Source organism: Penaeus monodon, chromosome 5, assembly GCF_015228065.2.
Source record: "Penaeus monodon isolate SGIC_2016 chromosome 5, NSTDA_Pmon_1, whole genome shotgun sequence".
Lineage (NCBI taxonomy): Eukaryota > Metazoa > Arthropoda > Malacostraca > Decapoda > Penaeidae > Penaeus > Penaeus monodon.
The window spans coordinates 54,575,973-54,595,972 of record NC_051390.1 but is presented as its reverse complement, the minus strand read 5'-3'; the positions used below and the strand labels follow the sequence as shown (position 1 = coordinate 54,595,972).

At 39.8% G+C, this 20,000-nt stretch overlaps 2 protein-coding genes across 2 annotated transcripts in view; both read left to right on the top strand.

The window, feature by feature from the left end:
* The window catches only part of LOC119573590, a 21,770-nt gene extending 15,837 nt beyond the window's left edge, over nt 1-5,933 (top strand). The window contains exons 15-19 of the mRNA XM_037920801.1: nt 2,560-2,871; nt 3,220-3,462; nt 4,071-4,337; nt 4,711-4,950; nt 5,683-5,933. Coding sequence (XP_037776729.1) covers nt 2,560-2,871; nt 3,220-3,462; nt 4,071-4,337; nt 4,711-4,950; nt 5,683-5,933 — 1,313 coding nt within the window. The remainder of the gene's footprint in view (nt 1-2,559; nt 2,872-3,219; nt 3,463-4,070; nt 4,338-4,710; nt 4,951-5,682) is intronic.
* A 1,829-nt stretch (nt 5,934-7,762) lies between these two features.
* Nucleotides 7,763-20,000, top strand: part of LOC119573376 — a 14,038-nt gene continuing 1,800 nt past the window's right edge. The window contains exons 1-4 of the mRNA XM_037920596.1: nt 7,763-8,110; nt 9,510-9,851; nt 10,833-10,929; nt 12,642-12,771. Of these exons, the coding sequence (XP_037776524.1) occupies nt 8,074-8,110; nt 9,510-9,851; nt 10,833-10,929; nt 12,642-12,771 (606 nt within the window). The 5' untranslated portion in view covers nt 7,763-8,073. The remainder of the gene's footprint in view (nt 8,111-9,509; nt 9,852-10,832; nt 10,930-12,641; nt 12,772-20,000) is intronic.

Sequence of the window (20,000 nt, the reverse complement as noted above, 5' to 3'; positions counted from 1 at the left end):
TTGAGAATTTCGAAGCTTTACACACACCTAGCCTCCAGGACATGGTGCCTAATACCCCACTTGATTAATTGATTTGCCAAAAAATTAGTAAATAACGAAAATCCAGATTACTGCACATGGGTTTTCTTATTCGGGTTTCAGTGCTTCATTGGTCTGAAATATACTTATTGAAAATTAAAACATGACAGTAAGAAGATTTGGTAACTCATTTCGTTGGCGCTACCCAAATTTATTTTATACATATTTGTATATGTGTGTTTATACATATACATATATATGTATGTGTATAAACATATATATGTGTGTGTGTGTGTGTGTGTGTGTGTGTGTGTGTGTGTGTGTGTGTGTGTGTGTGTGTGTGTGTGTGTGTGTGTGTGTGTGTGTAGATAAGTGAACAGGATATATATATCCAAATATTTTCTATGTAAGAAATATATTTTCATTCGATTTTATTCGTTTTGTTGTTATCGCAAGCTCCAATCTATTCAAGCTGTATTACGAGAATGTAAACAAACACAATGTTGCCGCTTCTACTGTTTACCGAAAATGGGGTGTACCCACTGATCTCAAAAAAAGGCTGGATCGAGCAACTGCAGTTGTAATGTGAAGCCGGCATGGGCACCTTGGCGGCCATCCTAGGAGGTGCAAAAAGGCAAAAGCGTGTGTTAGGAAGCCATGGACGTAGTTCGGGACGTCATGGAGGCTGTGAATATCACAACCTCATTAAGGGAATCTGGACAGAAGAATTCACGTGAACAGTGTCATTTTTAGCTTATTTTTCGGTGCCCTGCATTACGTCGGAGCCAAGAATGTCTAGGCCTAATGGTTAAGTGATGCTGTCTGGCAATTGCTTCAACCCCATCTATGGAAGATCGCGAGCCTTGGCAGGATTGAACAGGCAAAGAAGGGTATGTGGCTCTAGTGTACCATATACTTACGTTTTGAATCGGTCAGCTATTCAGACGTATACGCGAACTCTTAGAAAATTACTTACAATATACTGAAATTTTTCTGCTGTGATACAACGCGGTGATGCAATGCAAAATTTAAAATAACAGTAATTAGGGAAGCTATAGGGCAAGCGAATAAATAATTATATATAAATTATATTTTAATTTATTTAATTTATTTATTATATTAATATAATATATAATATATATATTTAATTTATTTAATTTATTAATATATAATATATTTAATAATAATTTTATAATTTAATAATATATAATATTTAATTTATTTAATTTATTTTATTATAATTATTTGTGATAGTTGAAAGTCAACTGCTAAGTGCTTATCCTTTCGTCAAGAGAGGAAGTCCATCGCCAAGGCGCGAGGCCTCGTCAAATATTAATATCTGTCGGCGTTCAGTGTCAGTGTTCAGACTGCTAAATCTTCATTAAATCAATATCTAGCTTTCATTATTATCAAATTTTAGCCAACTGAGTTACAGGAACTCCGTTCTTTGAATGAAATCCTGTCATAATCGATCGTTTCGAGTTGTGGCCTAGAAATGACCAAGTCAGATCTTGGGCTTGTAAATTTGTGGCCTAGAAATGACCAAGTCAGATCTTGGGCTTGTAAAATTAAGTATAAAACCAGGTAGGCACAAAGCGAGCACTTACTCGTGAAATGTTATATTTGAAGTACTTTCACTCTTTTTTGATCCCGTTCGGTTAGTGCAAGCAAAAGCGCTGCAACTTGGCATCTTCGATGTGACGGCAGCCAGTACACTACATTGTTTACATCAGGGCATTTGGACCTCCTAAGATGGCGGAAATCAAATTTGGCTTCAGAGTTTCAGGAGATGGAACAATGGGTTGCTCGATCCAGTCTTTTTTTTTTTTTAGATCAGTGGGTGTACCAGGTATAAGTGCAGGCAGCTGGACAGTACAAGGAGACTCGAGGAGAGTTTAGGTATTTGTTTGTTTTCCTACATCAATACACCAGGTTGGTTTAATTTTTGTGCTCTTTTGTGTGTTTCTGTTTTTATTACTTTTCTAAACTCATTTCAGTTTAAAATACAAATTTACACCAAAATGCAGTCGTCCGAGTTTCAAATACTCATTGCATGAATTTTAAAAAGGTGTTTATATTGTTTTTTTATTTCATGTGAATTAGACTTTATACCTACCACCGAGTTAATGTCAGCTTTGTGTATTTGCTATTTTTTTGCCTCAGATCAGGGTTATTAAAGGAACCTATGCATACATCTGTTGCAAATATAAAGCTTAAAGTTCAAGCATTCCTGTGTGCCAAATATAAAGCTTTAAGATTCGAATATACATATGCATACATCTGTTGCAAATTAAAGATTCTATTGTAAGGATAAAACTTAAAGATTCTAGTGTACATGTATTGCGAATATAAATAATAAAGATTCAAGTATACATCTGTTGTAAATATAAATCTCAAATATTCAAATTCAAATGCTATAAATAAAAATCTTAATGCCTACTTCTCCCTTCCCCCTTCCATTATCCATCTACCAATCCGTCCTCTCCCTTGACCCTCCCTCCCTCCCTCCCTCCCTCCCTCCTTCCCCGCCTCCCCTACCAGCTGAAGACCTCCCTCCGAAGTGCCCCATCACCTCCATCACCGCCACCTCCAACACCACCACCCAAATCGCCGTCGACTTCAGCGCCTTCTCCTCCAAGGCCACCTCAGCATACCTCGCCCTCCGATTGGAAGATGAGGCCAAGGAGCTCGGCTGGGAGGCTGTGCCGGTGCAGGAGAGTCCTACAGTCAACTTCGAGGTGACTCACGAAGGGCAGCACCTCCCCGCTGGACAGAGGGTCTTGCTCGTGTTCTCGGCCGAAGATGACAGCGAATCAAAGTCCTGTGTTGGGGAGGCGGTCGTGACGCTGCAAGGTGAGGGAACGTGTTTGAAACATGTTGTGTTCTCAGACCAAATGTTCTCATGTTTTGCTCGATACGTCATATATTGTCTTTCGCTTTTGTTGTGTTTTTACAGTTATCAGAAAGAAAGATATTGCTGAATGACGTGTGTGTGTGTGTGTGTGTGTGTGTGTGTGTGTGTGTGTGTGTGTGTGTGTGTGTGTGTGTGTGTGTGTGTGTGTGTGTGTGTATACATATATATACATATATATACATATATATATACATATATATATATATATATATATATATATATATATATATATATATATGACTTATTATAATTATCGTTGTTATTGTATCCCTGTCTCACGCCCACAGCCCTGGACGCCCGTCTGTCGTGGGTGGGCGGGGACTACAACCCACAGAAGTCTTCCCTCCGCGTCGACACTGGGTCCCTCGATGAAGTTTTCGTACACGAAGGGGCTGTTTGCAAGAGGGAAAAAAGCCCGTGTTATTTTCTCCGCGACGAACTGCCTGATACTGTTCCTCGGTGCGCAGTTCTCCACACTGAAGACGGGCAGACGATAAACCAGTGTGAGGTGTATGTGAGTCCGTTCCAAGGTGAGTGGGTGGGTGAGTGGGTGAGTGGGTATTGAGGGAGGGATAGGTAGGTGGGAGGGAGGAAGAGGGAGAGAAGGGGAGAGGTAGGGAAGGATGGGGTGGTGGGAGGGAGGGAGAGAGGGAGGGAAGGGAGGAAAGATGGGTGGGTGGAAGTGAGGGAGGGAGAGGTGCGTGGGTGGGTAGGAGGGAGGGGTGGGTGGAGGAAGGGAGAAAAGGGGGGAAATTTCTCACTCTATCTCTCCCTTTTTTCCGTCTGTTTGTCTCTCTCTATCTATATAAACTCTCTCTCTCTCTCTCTCTCTCTCTCTCTCTCTCTCTCTCTCTCTCTCTCTCTCTCTCTCCTCCCCCCCCCCTCTCTCTCATATATTACTGGTGATTCAAATAACTAGAGTGATATTTACATAAAGTGCATTTTTTTCACTATCCCTATTATTGCTCTCATTATAATTGTCATTATCACTGCCAGAATCATCGTTATGATCACCACCACCACCACCCCCACCAAATCACCACGACCACCATCACCACCTCCACCCACCAACACCTCCACCACGACCCCAGAACCACCACCACAACTCACGACCTTCCCCCTCTCCCCCCCCTAACAGACCTCCCCGAACCCCCCCTCCTGGACCTGTACGACCTGAAGGAGATACGACTCACCTCCAACGACTTCCCGAGAGCAGAACTGGTCGTCTTTCACCTGGACACGAACGCCATCCTGTCTCCCGACGACTACGCGTGTACAGAGGGTCGTGCGGGGTCGTGCTCGCAGCAGGTGGCCATTCCCGACGACCTGGAGGTGTTTGGGGTCGTGGTCGTGATGCTGGACGAGGAGGACGACGTCGAGGGGTCGTTCGCGCTGGATTTCCAAGGTGGGCGGAATAATGGGGTCGTTGCTCGTGGATCTTGGGGGGGGGGGGGCGTGGACTGAGAGAATGAGTGGATAAATGCATATATATATATATATATATATATATATATATATATATATATATATATATATATATATATATATGTATATGTATATATATATATATATATATATATATATATATATATATATATTGTATGTATATATTTGTACGTATATATATAAAGTGAGAGGAGAGAGAGAGAGAGAGAGAGAGAGAGAGAGAGAGAGAGAGAGAGAGAGAGAGAGAGAGAGAGAGAGAGAGAGAGAGAGAGACCTCCTACCCTCCCGTCCTCTCCCCTTCCCTTCACCCCCCTCTCCTTTCCCCCCAACAGTACACAAAGCGGCCGTCGACCAGCTAACTCTCGACGTCTTCCGTGTTAGCCTGGGCAGCTCGAACACCGCCGGAAGCTACGCAATAAAGCTACACGGAGAGGCTAGTGTCCAGTGCGATAACAACACCCCAGACGAGCCACTGTGTCAGTCATTCTTCTGTCGTGTGACGGAGACGGATGAAGTCACCATTAAGAGGACTGCAGACACTTACAGCGTCACGTATCCTGTAGTACATGAAGGTCGGTGTGGATGGCTGCTGTTACTAGGATGAAAGTGGTGATTATATTATTATTATTATTTTATTACTACAGAACAATAACAGCGGATTGTAGCAGGACTACAACTACCAGTATTACTACTGCTACTACTACTAGAAATAATTATGATAATGATATTACTATTACCAATACTACTACTACTATCGTTATTATTACTACTACTATCACTGCGAATATTACTACTACTACTACTTCTACTACTACTACCAACATCACCACCACCACTACTACTACTACTTCTACTTCTACTACTACTACTACTACTACTACTACTACTACTACTACCACCACCGCCACTACTACTACTACGAACCTACTACACTCTACTTTTCCCACTTTCCCTATTATTCGATGCCCTCCCCTTCTAAAAACAACAAAAACGACTATATACTCTATCTACTATTTTTTACTACTACAAACTTGACATTACCCTACACTACTAAGACTACTGATAACCAAAAAAAAAAAAAAAAAATCTTTCCCTCTCCAGAACCACCGCAAAGATAAACCAACATGAGGATAAATTAATCCACATTAAAAGCACGAACACAGAAGCCGCAATCTCGTTCTCACTCTCCCTCTCTCTCCTCTCTCGCTTCCTCTCACTCTCTCTCTCTCTCCTCTCTCGCTTCCTCTCACTCTCACTCTCTCTCCTCTCTCGCTTCCTCTCACTCTCTCTCTTCCTCTCTCCAGAACCGCCCCCAAGATCCGCCATCTGGAGCGTCACGTCCCTCAGCCAGAGTCCTGCGGGGGAGACTCGCGTGCAGGTCGTGAGCAGCAGCGGCGCCAAGCGAGCTGAGTACGTTACCTTCGTCTCTAACGTCGCCACGGCCTCCGAGGAGCACGACCTGGCGGCTACGACTTCGGAATACAGCCTGGACGTCCCTTCACACGGAGCGGCCGTGGGGCTTCGTGGGTTTTGGTTAGAAATGGGACGCTGCTGAGTGGGGCGGGGCCCATGTCGCCTCAAAAGGGGACCTCTAAGGCTGTCCGTCTGTGTTTCTGTCTGTGTCCGTCTGTGTCAGGCAGGGTTTATCTCTCTTTCTCCCCATTCTCGCTCTCTCTCTCTCTCTCCTCTCGCTCTCTCTCTCTCTCTCTCCCTCTCTCTCTCTCTTCTTCTCTCTCTCTCCCCTCTCTCTCTCCTCCTTCCTCTCTCTCTCTCTCTCGCTCTCCTCTCTCTCTTCTCTCCTTTCTTTTCCCCCCTCCTCTCTCTCTCTCTCGTCTCTCTCTCTCCCCTCTCTCCCTCTCTCTCTCTCTCTCTCCTTATCTCTCTCTCTCCTCCCCCCTTTTCTCTCTCTCTTTTTCTCCCCCTCTCTCTCTCTCTCTCTCCCCCTTTTCTCTCCCCTTCTTCCCCTTTCCCTTTTCTCTTTTCTTCCCCTCTCTCCTTTCTCTCTCTTTCACACACACACCCCCTCTCTTTTCCCCTTTCTCTCTCTCGCTATCTTTTTTTCTCTCTCTTTTTCCTCTCCTTTCCCCTTCCCCCTCCCCTTTTCCCCTCCTCTCTTTTCTCTTTTCTCTCTTTCTTTTCTCTCTCTTTTTCTCTCTCTCCCCTCTCTCCTCTCTCTCTCTCTCTCTCTTCTCTTTTTCTCTCTCTCCTCTCTCTCCCCCTCCTTCCCCCCTTTTCTCCCCTCTCTCTCTCTCTTCCCTTCCCTCTCTCCATCTCTCCCCTTTTCTCTCTTCCCCTCTTTTCCCTTTTCTCCCTCACTATCTCTCTCCTTTTTCTCTCTCTCTCTCTCCACTCTCTCTTTTTAATCACTCACTTTACCCACTCCTCCTCACTCACTCTCTCCTTTTCTCTCTCTCCCTCTCTTTCCCCTTCTCTCTCTCTCTCTTCTTTCTCTTCCTCTCCCCTCTCTCTCTCTCAACCCCCCTATTCTTTTCTCTCCCCTTTCTCTCTCTCACTCACCCACTATTTCTCCTCTTTTTTTTCTTCTCTCTCACTCACGCACTTACTTCCCCCATTTTCTCTCTCTCTCCCCCTGCCTCCCCTCTCTTCCCGCCCCTCTCTTTTCCCCCTCTCTCTCTTTTCTGCCTCTCTTTTCTCTCTGCCTCTCTCCCTCTCTCTTTTCTCTCTCACTCTCTCTCTCTCTCTCTCTCTCTCCTCTCTCTCTCTCTCTCACCCCCTTTTCTCTCTCTCTCTTTCTCTCTCTCACTCACTCACTCACTCCCCATTTTCTCTCTCTCTCTCTCTCTCTCTCTCTCTCTCTCTCTCTCTCTCTCTCTCTCTCTCTCTCTCTCTCTCTCTCTCTCTCTCTCGCTCTCTCTCTTTCTCTCTGATTCTATTTTTGTTATCAAACGCGCCATAAGTACAGCATCATAGATGCCTTCACACAATATGTATTAAGTGTGAATAATGAAACTGTTGGCAATAACTCAAAAAAAAAGGTAAAAACAGATCCGGCGACAGAATTATATCGATATATAATCCAGTCTACCTTCTTATTCATCTCTTTATTTCACCAAAGTTCCAATTCACTCTCTTTGTACATCTTTCCTGACCTGCACAGTTAAGGGGAACAGCTTCTACTTATTCTCACTTACAGAAGATAATAGACCTTTTTTCTTATATGAAGGTAAGCGTGTCCAGAGGGGGGTCTCAGATCAGATATCCGACAATATATTTATTGTTTTGTCAATTTAAACTTTCATTTATAACATGAACTTCGATATATTCAACCTTAATGTATTAAAGTGAAGATATCTTTGTTTATATTGCAGGCGAAAACTTAAATTAGCTAAATTTCTGATAAACAAGAGCCTGAGAACTAAAACCCTTTGGACGTACTCCTCGTGCGTGTATTTACTCAGATATATACACGCACGCTCATATATACTGTACTTGCTTTTCTTCCTCGGTCTGTAGCGTTGGACGCCGAGGTGGACGAGGTGTGGAAGACCAACACCACAACGTCCTTCAGATTAGCCACAGGCAAGCAGCAGGAGGTCGTGTTAGATGACGCGGGGTCTTGCAGGGGGACAGAAAGCCCTTGCTACTTTCTTGAGGTCTCGAACGAACCTGCCGTCCGGGCCCACTGCATCGACATCGTCAATAACGCAGAAGGAGAGGGAGTGAAGGCGTCGGTGATGCAACAGTGTGATGATTCCACCGGGACGTTTAACTGTGAGTGTCTGGTGCTTTCTCTGCCGTTGCGACTGTTCCCAGTCTTTCTTGGTTTCTCCTTTTCTCTTGGTTTATTCGTCTTTCTTTTCTCCTCTCTCTCTCTCTCTCTGTTCTCTTTCTCTTTCTATTCTCTCTCTCTCTCTCTCTCTCTCTCTCTCTCTCTCTCTCTCTCTCTCTCTCTCTTTCTGTCTCTCTCTCTCTCTCTCTCTCTCTCTCTCTCTCTCTCTCTCTCTCTCTCTCTCTCTCTCTCTCTCTTTCTTCTCTCTTCTCTCTCTCTCTTCTCTCTCTCTCTCTCTGTTTTCTTTCTCTCTCTCTGTTCCTCTCTCTCTCCTCTCTCTTTCTCTCTCTCTCTCTCTCTCTCTCTCTCTCTCTCTCTCTCTCTCTCTCTCTCTCTCTCTCTCTCTCTCTCTCTCTCTCTCTCTCTCTCTCTCTCTCTCTCATCTCTCTCTCTTCTCTCTCTCTCTCTCTCTCTCTCTCTCCTCTCTCTCTCTCTCTCTCTCTGCTTCTCTCTCTCTCTGTGTCTCTCTCTCTCTCTACTCTCTCTTCTCGTCTCTCTCTCTCTCTCTCTTCTCCTCTCTGCTCTCTCTCTCTCTCTCTCCTATCTCTCTCTTTTGCTCTCTCTCTCTCTCTCTCTCTCTCTCTCCTCTCTCTCTCATTCTCTCTCTCTCTCTCTCTCTATTTCTATATATATATATATATATATTATATATATATATATATATATATATATATATATATACTGTGTGTGTGTGTGTGTGTGTGTGTGTGTGTGTGTGTGTGTGTGTGGTGTGTGTGTGTGTGTGTGTGTGTGTGTGTGTATATATATATTACAAATATATATATATATATATATATATATATATATATACATATATATATATTATATATATATATATATTATATATTATAATATTAATAATAATGATAATGGTGATGATAATGATGACGATGATAATGATAAGAATATGATAATAAGAACAATACTGATAATAATAATGTTGTTGTTTTTTTTATTATTATTATCACTATTATTATGATAAGGGTGATGAAAATGATGATAAAGATGAATAGATTATGATAGTAATAATAGTGATAATAACGATAATGATAATAATAATAGTAATAATAACAATAATGATAATAATAATAATAATAATAGCAATAACAACAATAATAGTTGTAGTACTGATAATAATAATAATGTTAAGCATAATAAGGCAAATAATGATTATAGTAATAATAATGATAATAATAATGATAATAATAATAATAATAATAATAATAATAATAATAATAATAATAATAATAATGACAACAGTAACTAAATCCAAAGCACTTTACTACTTCCACTTCACACTCTCCCCTCCCCCCCTCCCCCTCCCCCTCCCCCTCACCCCAGCGCTTCCGGGTGACTTCAGCCTCACGCAGGAAGGAGGCGACAAGATGGTCGTCACCGGAGACTTCCCTGGCAACGCGACGGTGGAAGTCACGATCTACGACCCCGCCACGCCCACGGACATCCTTTCTGAGGGCGTGACTTCGTGTGAGGAGAAGGAGGAGGAAGAGGAGAGGAAGAAGAAGGAGGAGGAGGAAGAAGAGGAGGTCGCTTTCAGGTCTTCTGCGAGGGTCTGTTCCCAGGGCTTCAGATCCCCGAAGGACAGTCGCTCTCTGCGGGTGTTGGTCGTGGCTGTGGGCGCCGACGGGGCAGCGGTCGAAGGGGCGCGCCTCCTGGATTTCGATTGTAAGTTTTTTCAGTGAATATGGGTTAGTAAGCAAAATTTTCAATGTAAGGTTTTCATTACGTAAGATTTGGAATGTAAGATTTTTCATTAAGATTTAATTAGTAAGATTTTGAATGTAAGTTTTTCACTACGGAATATTTGGAATGTAAAATTTTCACTAAAATCTAATGAGTAAGATTTTGGATGATTTTTTTTCTTTACGGACTGTAAGTTTTTTTATAAGTAAGATTTTGGTTTTCCGGTAAGTAAGGGTTAGTAGATAAGAATTTGAATATAAGATTTTCAATAAGATCTAATAATTTTTTCTGTAAGTAAGATCTGATAAGTAAGATTTTGACTAAGTTTTCCAGTGAATAAAAATTTCGAAGTAAGTCTTTCAAGTAAGATTTTCAAAGTAATTCTTTCAGATTTGACGGGTAAGATTTTTTTTTTTTTTTTTAAGGAAGTAATATTTAATAAGTAAGATTTTGAATATAAATGCAGTGGAAGATTAACTTGGATGTTACTGTATGTGTTTCTGTTTATATATATATATATATATATATATATATATATATATATATATATATATATAAATATATTGATAACCAGGTAGCTAGATCGATAGATAGATAGATCCATAGTTACTTAGATGAATATGGATACATAGACGTAGAAGATAGATATATAGATATTGATATAGATATATATAGACATGCATGTATATAAATATATAAATACGTCTAGATACATAGAGATACAGTTTGTGTATATATAGAGAGAGACATACATACAGAAAAAAAAAAAAAAAAAAAAAAAAAAAAAAAAAAAAAAAAAATATATATATATATATATATATATATATATATATACTATATATATATATATATTATATATATATATATATATATATATATATATATATATATATATATATATATATATATTATATACACAGTAGTAATTAACTTCCCTATAACTACGCATTAATTAATTCACAGATAAGGAATCAGGAACACCTGTGTGGGTCATCGTTGTTTCTGTGCTGGTGTCCCTTCTCGTTGTCGCACTCGTTGGCTTCGGCATCGGCTTCATTGTGTGAGTTTAAAATTGATCGTAATTAATAAAATAAATAGATGGATTATACACTTTAAAGATTAATCTTGATCGTAATGAATAAATAATTAGGTGGATAATGCAGTTTAAAGATTAAACTTGATCGTAATGAATAAATAAATAGGTGAATGACACATGAATAACCTTGATTGTCGTTAATGAATAAGTAAGTAAAAAAAAAAGAAGGGCTTATTTATGTAAATGTGTTTTGTTAATATTTGATCATTCTGGGAGTCGAATCATTCGAAGGGATTATGTTGTGTCGTCTAATTAGGTGAGGAAATTGTCTTTATTCAGCGAATCATGACATGTCCTCATTAACATGCTAATGGGCAGAGAATGAGTTACTCAAAGTACATACAATGAGCTTATTAAACCTCAAAACGAAACTTAATTTTCCCCTTAAATGACTCTGATAGTCGTTTATAATCGAGACACTTCGATATCATAGATTGAAGAGTGTGATTTTTTTCGTTTAACTTTTGATAACTTATAATAATATTGCGTAAATTATACAAATAATTGTGCATCTAGCTGTGTCTGGCACCCTCGTTGGCTAAACGCGATGACGTTAATTTTTTTTTTTTTTTTTTTTTTTTTTTTTTTTTTTTGACCCAATTAATTTGCGTCACTTTTTGCGATGAATTTTCTTCGGTTCATTTCAGTAATGGCAGTGGAAAAGAGAGAATAAGGGGTAAAATAATGATAATCGGAAAAGAAAACAATTGTAATTAATACTATTATTATTATTATTATTATTATTATTATTTTGTATAACTTTTTACAATACGTATTTCTTCAGTTCAGTTCAGTAATGACAGTGAGAAGAGAGAAAAAGGGAAAATAATGATAATCGGAAAAGAAAACAATAATAATAATATTAATAATAATAATAATAATAATGATAATAATAATAATAATAATAATAATAATGATAATAATAATAATAATAATGATAATAATAATAATAATAATAATAATAATAATAATAATAATAATAATATCTGCAATGAATGAATGAAGGATTTTCATCGAGACGGAATGGTGCTACCTGTTATAAAGTAACTTGCTTATAGTGAACCAAAATTACTTACAGTGTACCAAAACATACATAAGCAAGAAAGATGATTATATAATTTTTCATTTAGATTCCCTTTTTATCATATATAGTATTAATCAAAATGCTAAAAACAACTGCATTCCATCTAATTTCAGAAAAGTAAGTACAAGCAACACATTTTTTAAAAATAAATAAATAAAAATGATAAATAAATAAAAAAAAAAGTGTATATATATATACACACTAATAATAATTATGATAATAACAGAACAATATACAATGATAAGGGCTTTGTAATATTATTATTTATTTTATTATTATTATTTTTTTTTTTTTTTTTTAATACAAAATGTGTGTAAATATAAGCACTAAATGTTTTTAAAAAATCCGAAAAAGCGTTTCCAGTTTGTTATTTCCTGAAATTGGACGCACATTAGATAAAGAAAATAGATAACAAAATAATAATAATAATAATGTTAATATACTGTACTAGTTTTACCAATCAACTTGTGCTTAAAATTCCATTAAAAAAAATCCCACCCTTCATAAACCTCTTGATCGTCCTTCGTAAACTTCTTCATCGTCCTTCATAAACCTCTTCATCATCCTTCGTAAACCTCTCCACGACCCACAGGAAGAAGAAGAAGAAGGAGAAGAAGCACGACGAGAACCGCCGCACCAGCGAAGTAAGTCTGAGCTCGCTTGACCTCCGACCCTGGGAACACGAACACGGATGGCGTAGCAAGCGGGAGCCAGACCCAAGTGTACGGATGCGTTTGTGTGGCTTGCTTTTTGTACTTTTGGTGTAATGAGTATATTTTCCGTAGCAGTTATGAATGGGGATGGATATTTCCTGCATAATTTCCAGAATTATGTAGGAAATTGTAGGAATTGCAACTTTCAAGGTGCTAATATCGAAATGCCGATCTGTTATCTCGAATGAATCTTTGGGAATGTTCATTCTCGTTCAGAGCTTTACCAATTTTTGTGAAGAATTAACTCTATTACTTGTGTTTTATTTTGATTACTGGGCTTATATTTTTGCATCGTTTTGTTGATGGTAATGCATGTTTGTATGAATACAAAGATATTAACATATTACACTTGCGAAATACAAATACGTACTTTCCTACACATTTACACACAGATAAACATAAGTATATATATATATATATATATATATATATATATATATATATATATATATACATATGTATATATATATATATATATATATATGGCGTGCACCCGGAGTGACCACCCGAGGCTTAACCTCAGGCGTGCTTTCCGGGTAGGCGCTTGGAACATCCGGTCCTTGCGGCAGGATGAGCGGTTACCTCTGCTATCGCGGGAATTGAAGCGACTGGGAGTTGAGGTGGCTGCCCTCTCAGAGGTGAGAAGACCTGGTAGCGGCACGATCAGTGTGGGTGGTTACACCTACTACTGGTCGGGCCGCAGCGATGGTCACCACCTCCAGGGTGTAGCCATAGCCATCTCCAGTCGACTTCAGCCTGCGGTAGTCGAGGTGACACACCGGTTTGATGAGCGTATCATGGCATTGAGACTGAAGCATGCTTTTGGCTTCATGTCTCTTATTGCTGTATACGCTCCTACCGATGTACATAAAACCGATGTGAAAGAGGCGTTCTACGCCAAACTCGCATCTGTAGCAGACGATTGCCCCCGGCGAGACATTCGCATTGTTCTGGGCGACTTCAATGCGGTATCCGGCTGTGACCGAGCTGGCTACGAGATGTCTGTCGGCCCCCCATGGCTCGGGAGCTGATCCCAGTAGCGAGAATAGCCTCCTTCTCCGGGACTTTGCTAGGTCCCAGAAAATGAGGATCTCTGGCTCCTGGTACCAGCGCTCCAACTCGCATCGCTGGACTTGGTACAGCGATACGGTACAGTGGCCAAGGAGATCGACCACATTCTTGTCAGCACGCGATGGAGGATCCTCCAGAACTGCAGGGTTTACCGAGGGCCCAAGATGAAATTTTTTTGGAAAATTTTCATAGCGTAGAAATAGATAATAGATATTGATATGTATATATAGACATGCATGTTTTAAAAATTTAAAATAGGGTTAGATACTAGAGATACATTTGGTTATATGAGAGAGACATAATACAAAAAAAAAAAAAAAAAAAAAAAAAAAAAAAAAAAAAAAAAAAAAAAAATATAAAATTATATTATATATATATTTTATATATACTATAATATAATATATTATTATATATAATATATATATATATATATAATACAGACACTTATAAAGTGATAGATATATGTACGCGTGTGTATAAATACAAAATATATATATAATATTTTATTTTAAATAATATATTTTATTATAAATATATATATTTAATATATATATATTGTATATGTATATCACACGGTAAAATTATCAACGTACAATAAAATATCAATATAAAATATTTTATATATATAATAAAATATATAATTATATATATTTAAAACACAGTATAATTAATTTCCCCTATAATAGCATTAATTAATTCACAGTGGGGAATCAGGAACACCTGTGTGGGTCATCGTTTGTTTCTGTGCTGGGTCCCTTCTCGTTGTCGCACTCGTTGGCTTCGGCATGGCTTCTTGTGTGAGTTTAAAATTGATCGTAATTAAAAAAATAAATAGATGGTTTTAACCTTTAAAGATTAATCTTGATCGTAATAAAATAAAAAATTAGGTGGATAATGCAGTTTAAAGAAAACTTGATCGAAATGAAAATAAATGGGTGATGACACTGAAAACCTTGATTGTCGTTAATAAATAAGTAAAAAAAAAAAAAGAAGGGCTTATTTATGTAAAGGGTTTTTGTTAATATTTGATCATTCTGGGAGCCCGAATCTTCGAAGGGTTTTTTGTGTCGTCAATTAGGGAGGAAATTGTCTTTTTCGCGAACATGACATGTCCTCATTAACATCTAATGGCAGAGAATAGTTACTAAAAGTACATACAATGAGCTTATTAAACCTCAAAACGAACTTAATTTTTCCCCCCTTAAATGACTCTGAAGTCTTTTTAATCGAGACACTTCGATATCATAGATTAAAGAGTGGATTTTTTTCTTAAACTTTTGATAACTTATAAAATATTGCTAAATTTAAAAATAATTTGCCTAGCTTGCGGGCCACCCTCGTTGGCTAAACGGATGACTTTAAATTTTTTTTTTTTTTTTTTTTTTTTTTTTTTTTTTTTTTTGACCCAATTAATTGCGTCCTTTTTGCGATATTTTCTTCGGTTCATTTCAGTAATGGCAGGGGAAAAGAGAGAAAAAGGGGAAAAAAATGAAATGGGAAAAAGAAAAAAATTGAAATTTAAAACTATTTTTTTATTATTATTATTATTATTTTATTTTGTATAACTTTTTAAAATACGTATTTCTCTTTTCAGTTCGTAATGACGTGGAAGAGAAAAAAAGGGAAAAAAAATGTAATGGGAAAAAAAACCCAAATAATATTTTAATAAAAAATAATAATATAATGTAATAATAAAAATAATAATAAAAAAATTGTCTAACATTTTACTATAAAAAAAATTCTTCAGAATGACAAAAAAAAAAAAAATAATAATCAAAAAAACAATAAAATGAAATTTATGAAAATAAAAATAACAAAAAGAAATAATAAAAATAATAATAAAAATAATGATAAAAATAATAATAATATAATGAAAATAATTAATAATAAATGATATAAAATAATAAAAATATCTGCAATGAATGAATAAGGATTTTCATCGAACGGAAGGGTGCTCCCTGTTATAAAGTAACTTGCTTATAGTGAACCAAAATTACTTACAGTGTACCAAAACATACAAAAGCAAAAAAGATGATTATAAAATTTTTTCATTTAGTTTCCCTTTTTTTATATAAAATATATTAATCAAAAGCTAAAAAAAACTCATTCCATCTATTTCAAAAAGAAAGTACAGCAACACTTTTTTTAAAAAAAAAATAAAAAAAAAATGATAATAAAAAAAAAAAAAGTGTATATATATATACACACTAAAAATAATTAGATAATAACGAAAATATACTGAAAAGGGGTTTTGTAATATTATTTTTTATTTTATTTTATTTTTTTTTTTTTTTTTTTTTTAATAAAAAATGTTAAAATAAAAAGCCTAAATTTTTTTTAAAAAAATCCGAAAAAGCTTTTTCCAGTTTGTTATTTCCTAAAATTTTGGACGCACATGAAAAAAAAATAAAAACAAAATAATATAATAATAATGTTAAATCGAAATAGTTTTACCAATAAACCCTTGTGTTAAAATTCCTTAAAAAATCCCCCCTTCAAAAACCCTCTTGATCGTCCTTCGAAAACTTCTTCTCGTCCTTCAAAAACCTTTCATCATCCTTCGAAACCTCTCCCGACCCCCAGAAAAAAAGAAAAAGGGAGAAAAAGCACGACGAGAACCCCGCACCCGAATAAGTCTGACTCGCTTGACCCCCCGACCCGGGGGAACACGAAAGGGATGGCGTAGAAAGCGGGCCCGACCCAAGTGTACGGATGCTTTTTGGTGGTTTGCTTTTTGTACTTTTGGTGTAATGAGTATTTTTTCCCGTAGCATTTGAAGGGGATGGATATTTCCTGCATAATTTCAAAAATTATGTGGGAAAATTTGTGGGGAATTGCAATTTTCAAGGTGCAAAATATCGAAATGCCGATCTGTTATCTCGAATGAATCTTTGGGAATGTTCTTTCGTTCAGAGCTTTACCATTTTTGTGAAGAATTAATCTTTTACTTGTGTTTTTTTTTTTTACTGGGCTTATATTTTTGCTGTTTTGTTGAGGGAAAATGATGTTTGATAATACAAAGATATTAACATATTACACTTGCGAAATACAAATACGTACTTTCCTACCATTTACCACAGATAAACATAAGTTATATATATATATATATATATATATATATATATATATAATTAATACATAGTTTATATATTATAAAATATATATATTATATATATAAAAATTTATATATAATTATAATTTTTTTTTAGCGTGCACCCGAGTGACCCCCCGGGCTTAATTTCAGGCGTCCCTTTCCGGGGTAGGCGTTTGGGAACCCCGGGCCCTTGCGGCGGGGGTTTGAACGGTTACCTCTGCATGGGGGAATTGAAGCGACGGGGAGTTGAGGTGGCTCCCTCTCAGAGGGGGAAAAGACCGGGTAGCGGAACGATCTGTGGGGGTGGTTACACCTACTACGGGTCGGGCCGCAGCCGGGTCACCACCTCCAGGGTGTACCCATAGCCATCTCCAGTCATTCAGCCTGCGGTAGTCGGGTGGCCCGGTTGATGAGCTATCATGGCATTGAGACTAAAGCTGCTTTGGTTATGTCTCTTATTGTGAAAACCCTCCTACCGATGTACATAAAACCGATGTGAAAGGGGCGTTCTACCCCCAAAACCCCCATTTAGCAGCGATTCCCCCCCGGGCGAGACTTTCGCTTTTTGGGGCGACTTCAATGCGGATCCGGCGGGGACCGAGCTGGCTACGGGATGTCTGTCGGCCCCCGGGTGGGGAGCTGACCCCATGCGAGAATTAGCCTCCTTCTCCGGGACTTTGCATTCCCAAAAAAATGAGGATCTCGGGGCTCCTGGGCCCAGCGCTCCAACTCGCATCCCCCTGGACTTTGGTACAGCGATACGGGTACAGTGGCCCCGGGGATCGACCACATTTTCAGCACGCGTGGGGTCCTCCAGAACTGCAGGTTTACCGAGTCTGAGTTCTGTGGCCCCCGACCATAGGCTCTTGTGGCTACCCGCGGGTCCACTTCAAAACTCCCCGCCCCCCAGTGGCCACCCTAAGGTGTTTCACTTTGGGCAGACGGGAGGAGGAATTTTTGCCCGTGGGTTCGCCACGGCAGTCCTGACCAAATTTTCAAAACCCGCAAAACCCGACGGGTCCGTTGCTCTGTGGGAGTCTTTTAAACGCGTAACCTCGAAGCAGCTCAGGAGTCCCTTGGCTTTCGCCCAAGGGCAAGGCAGAAACCATCTCCCTGGAGACATTTGAGGCCACCTGAAGCGTGCGCAAGGGTCGGCTGAATGGGAACAAGTCTTTCCCGTTCCATGGTGCGTGGGGTCGGACACTGCTGAGAAAAGGGCAAGGGAAAAGTTCATAGGAATCTTTTGGGGAGGTCGAAAGGCCATTTTTGGTAAATGACTTCGCCCCCCTACCAAGCCCTGAAAAACTGAACCCCAAGCCCTCCCCACAGATGACTGCAGTCCGATCAGCAGATGGACGGATCATCTCAATATTTGGGTTCGTGAAAGTTTTGGGGGGGAAGTATTTTGAAAATTGTACCCCGGGGGTCCCCCAAAATTAGGGTTGGATCAAGCGGGTGTCTCAGTGCCTGTGCCCGGGCCCCCCCATCAGCGAGGAACCCCCTACCCTAACAAGGTTAGGCTGGCGATTTCCAAGCTGAAAAGTGGGGGGAAAACTGCAGGGATATGTGAATCCCTGCTGAACTGCTAAAGGGGGGGGGTTTTAACCCATGGCTCGGGGGCCTGCATACAGTCCCTGCCATTTGGGAGTCTGGACCATTCCCCGACCCGCTGAGGGGGGTGGTCATCCCCCTCGGAAAGGGAAAGGGGATGATGGGACGTAGAACTACCCTGGCATTTCACTGCTCAGCATACCAGGGAAGGTTCTCGCTCACATTCTTCGAAGATCCGCAACCACCTATGAGGCACCAGAGACCGGAGCAGTCTGGGTTTTACCCTGGCAAAACCACAATAACCCTATCAGCCTTCGAATAATTTGGAAAGCCGTCGTGAGTTTTGGTGGGGTTGTTGCAGCCTACTCGCCTCAAAAGGCTTTTACTCGGGGATCGGGAATCGCTATGGGGATCCTGAGGCCCCAGGGGAATTCCGAACGATTTTGGCCATAGCAAGCCTCTATATGGGACTAAAGTCTGTAAAGTGTGGGGGGGTATTTCGAACTTCTTCCCGTTATTCGGGGTGAGGAAGGCTTGTCCTTGCCCCAAACACTTTTTTAAACTTGTATGGACTGGTAATGGGGGAGAGCTACTCCAAAGTCAGTGGGACAACACTAGGCAATATTAAGGTCTCGGACCTTGACTTTGCCGACGATGTTCCATCCTATCTGAGTCCTTGGCCTTGTGGCGGCCTCTTGATGCATTTTGCAAAGAGGCGAAGCCCCCGGTTAGAGGTTCCCCGGGCCAAGACCAAGATTCAGGACTTTGGGGCCTGTTAGGGGAAACCCTTCAGTCGATCCTCTTGCGGCGAGGACGTTGAAGTCAAGAAGTTTTTCAAACCCTTTGGTAGGTAGTCCATACTCTGGGTTTTCAACCCGGAAGTCAGTAGACGGAATTTGGCTGGCAACAGGGGCCGAACCGATCAAAAAAGAGGTTTGGAGATGTCGGTACTATGCAAAGGACCAAGCTGCTGCTTTAAGGCCCTTTAACTTCCTTTTGCTCTAGGGGAAACGAAACCTGGACGCTATCCATGCCCTTTGGGGTCCCCCCCCTGATGCCCTTTTTTAACAAATCCCTTCGCCGGTCATGGGGTACAGTTGGGAGGACCACGTTCCAACCCGGGGGGTTACAGTGAGACCGGCATGGACTGTTACTTCATAATCCGGGGGTCGCCAAAATCAGGCTATAGGCCACCTAGCTCGCCTCCCCATGGACGACCCTGCTCACCAGGTGTCTTTGCGAGACAACCCCCGGGTGGAGGGACCTGTGGGACCCCTAGGGGATCTGGCTTGGGGCAGCCACGAGACCTTTCTGAGGAATAGAGAGGGCCGGTTTTTGCCGCCCCGGGGGACTCGCCTCGAGGGGGTCCTCGTGGTGGAAGCGAAAGGTGGATGCGGGGGGAATGCGCCCCCCGCGGCGTTAGCCCCTTGATGATGATGATGATATATATATATATATAACATTGCATATAAACGCACACTTAACATAAACATATACATGTACAGAATACCCACATAATATC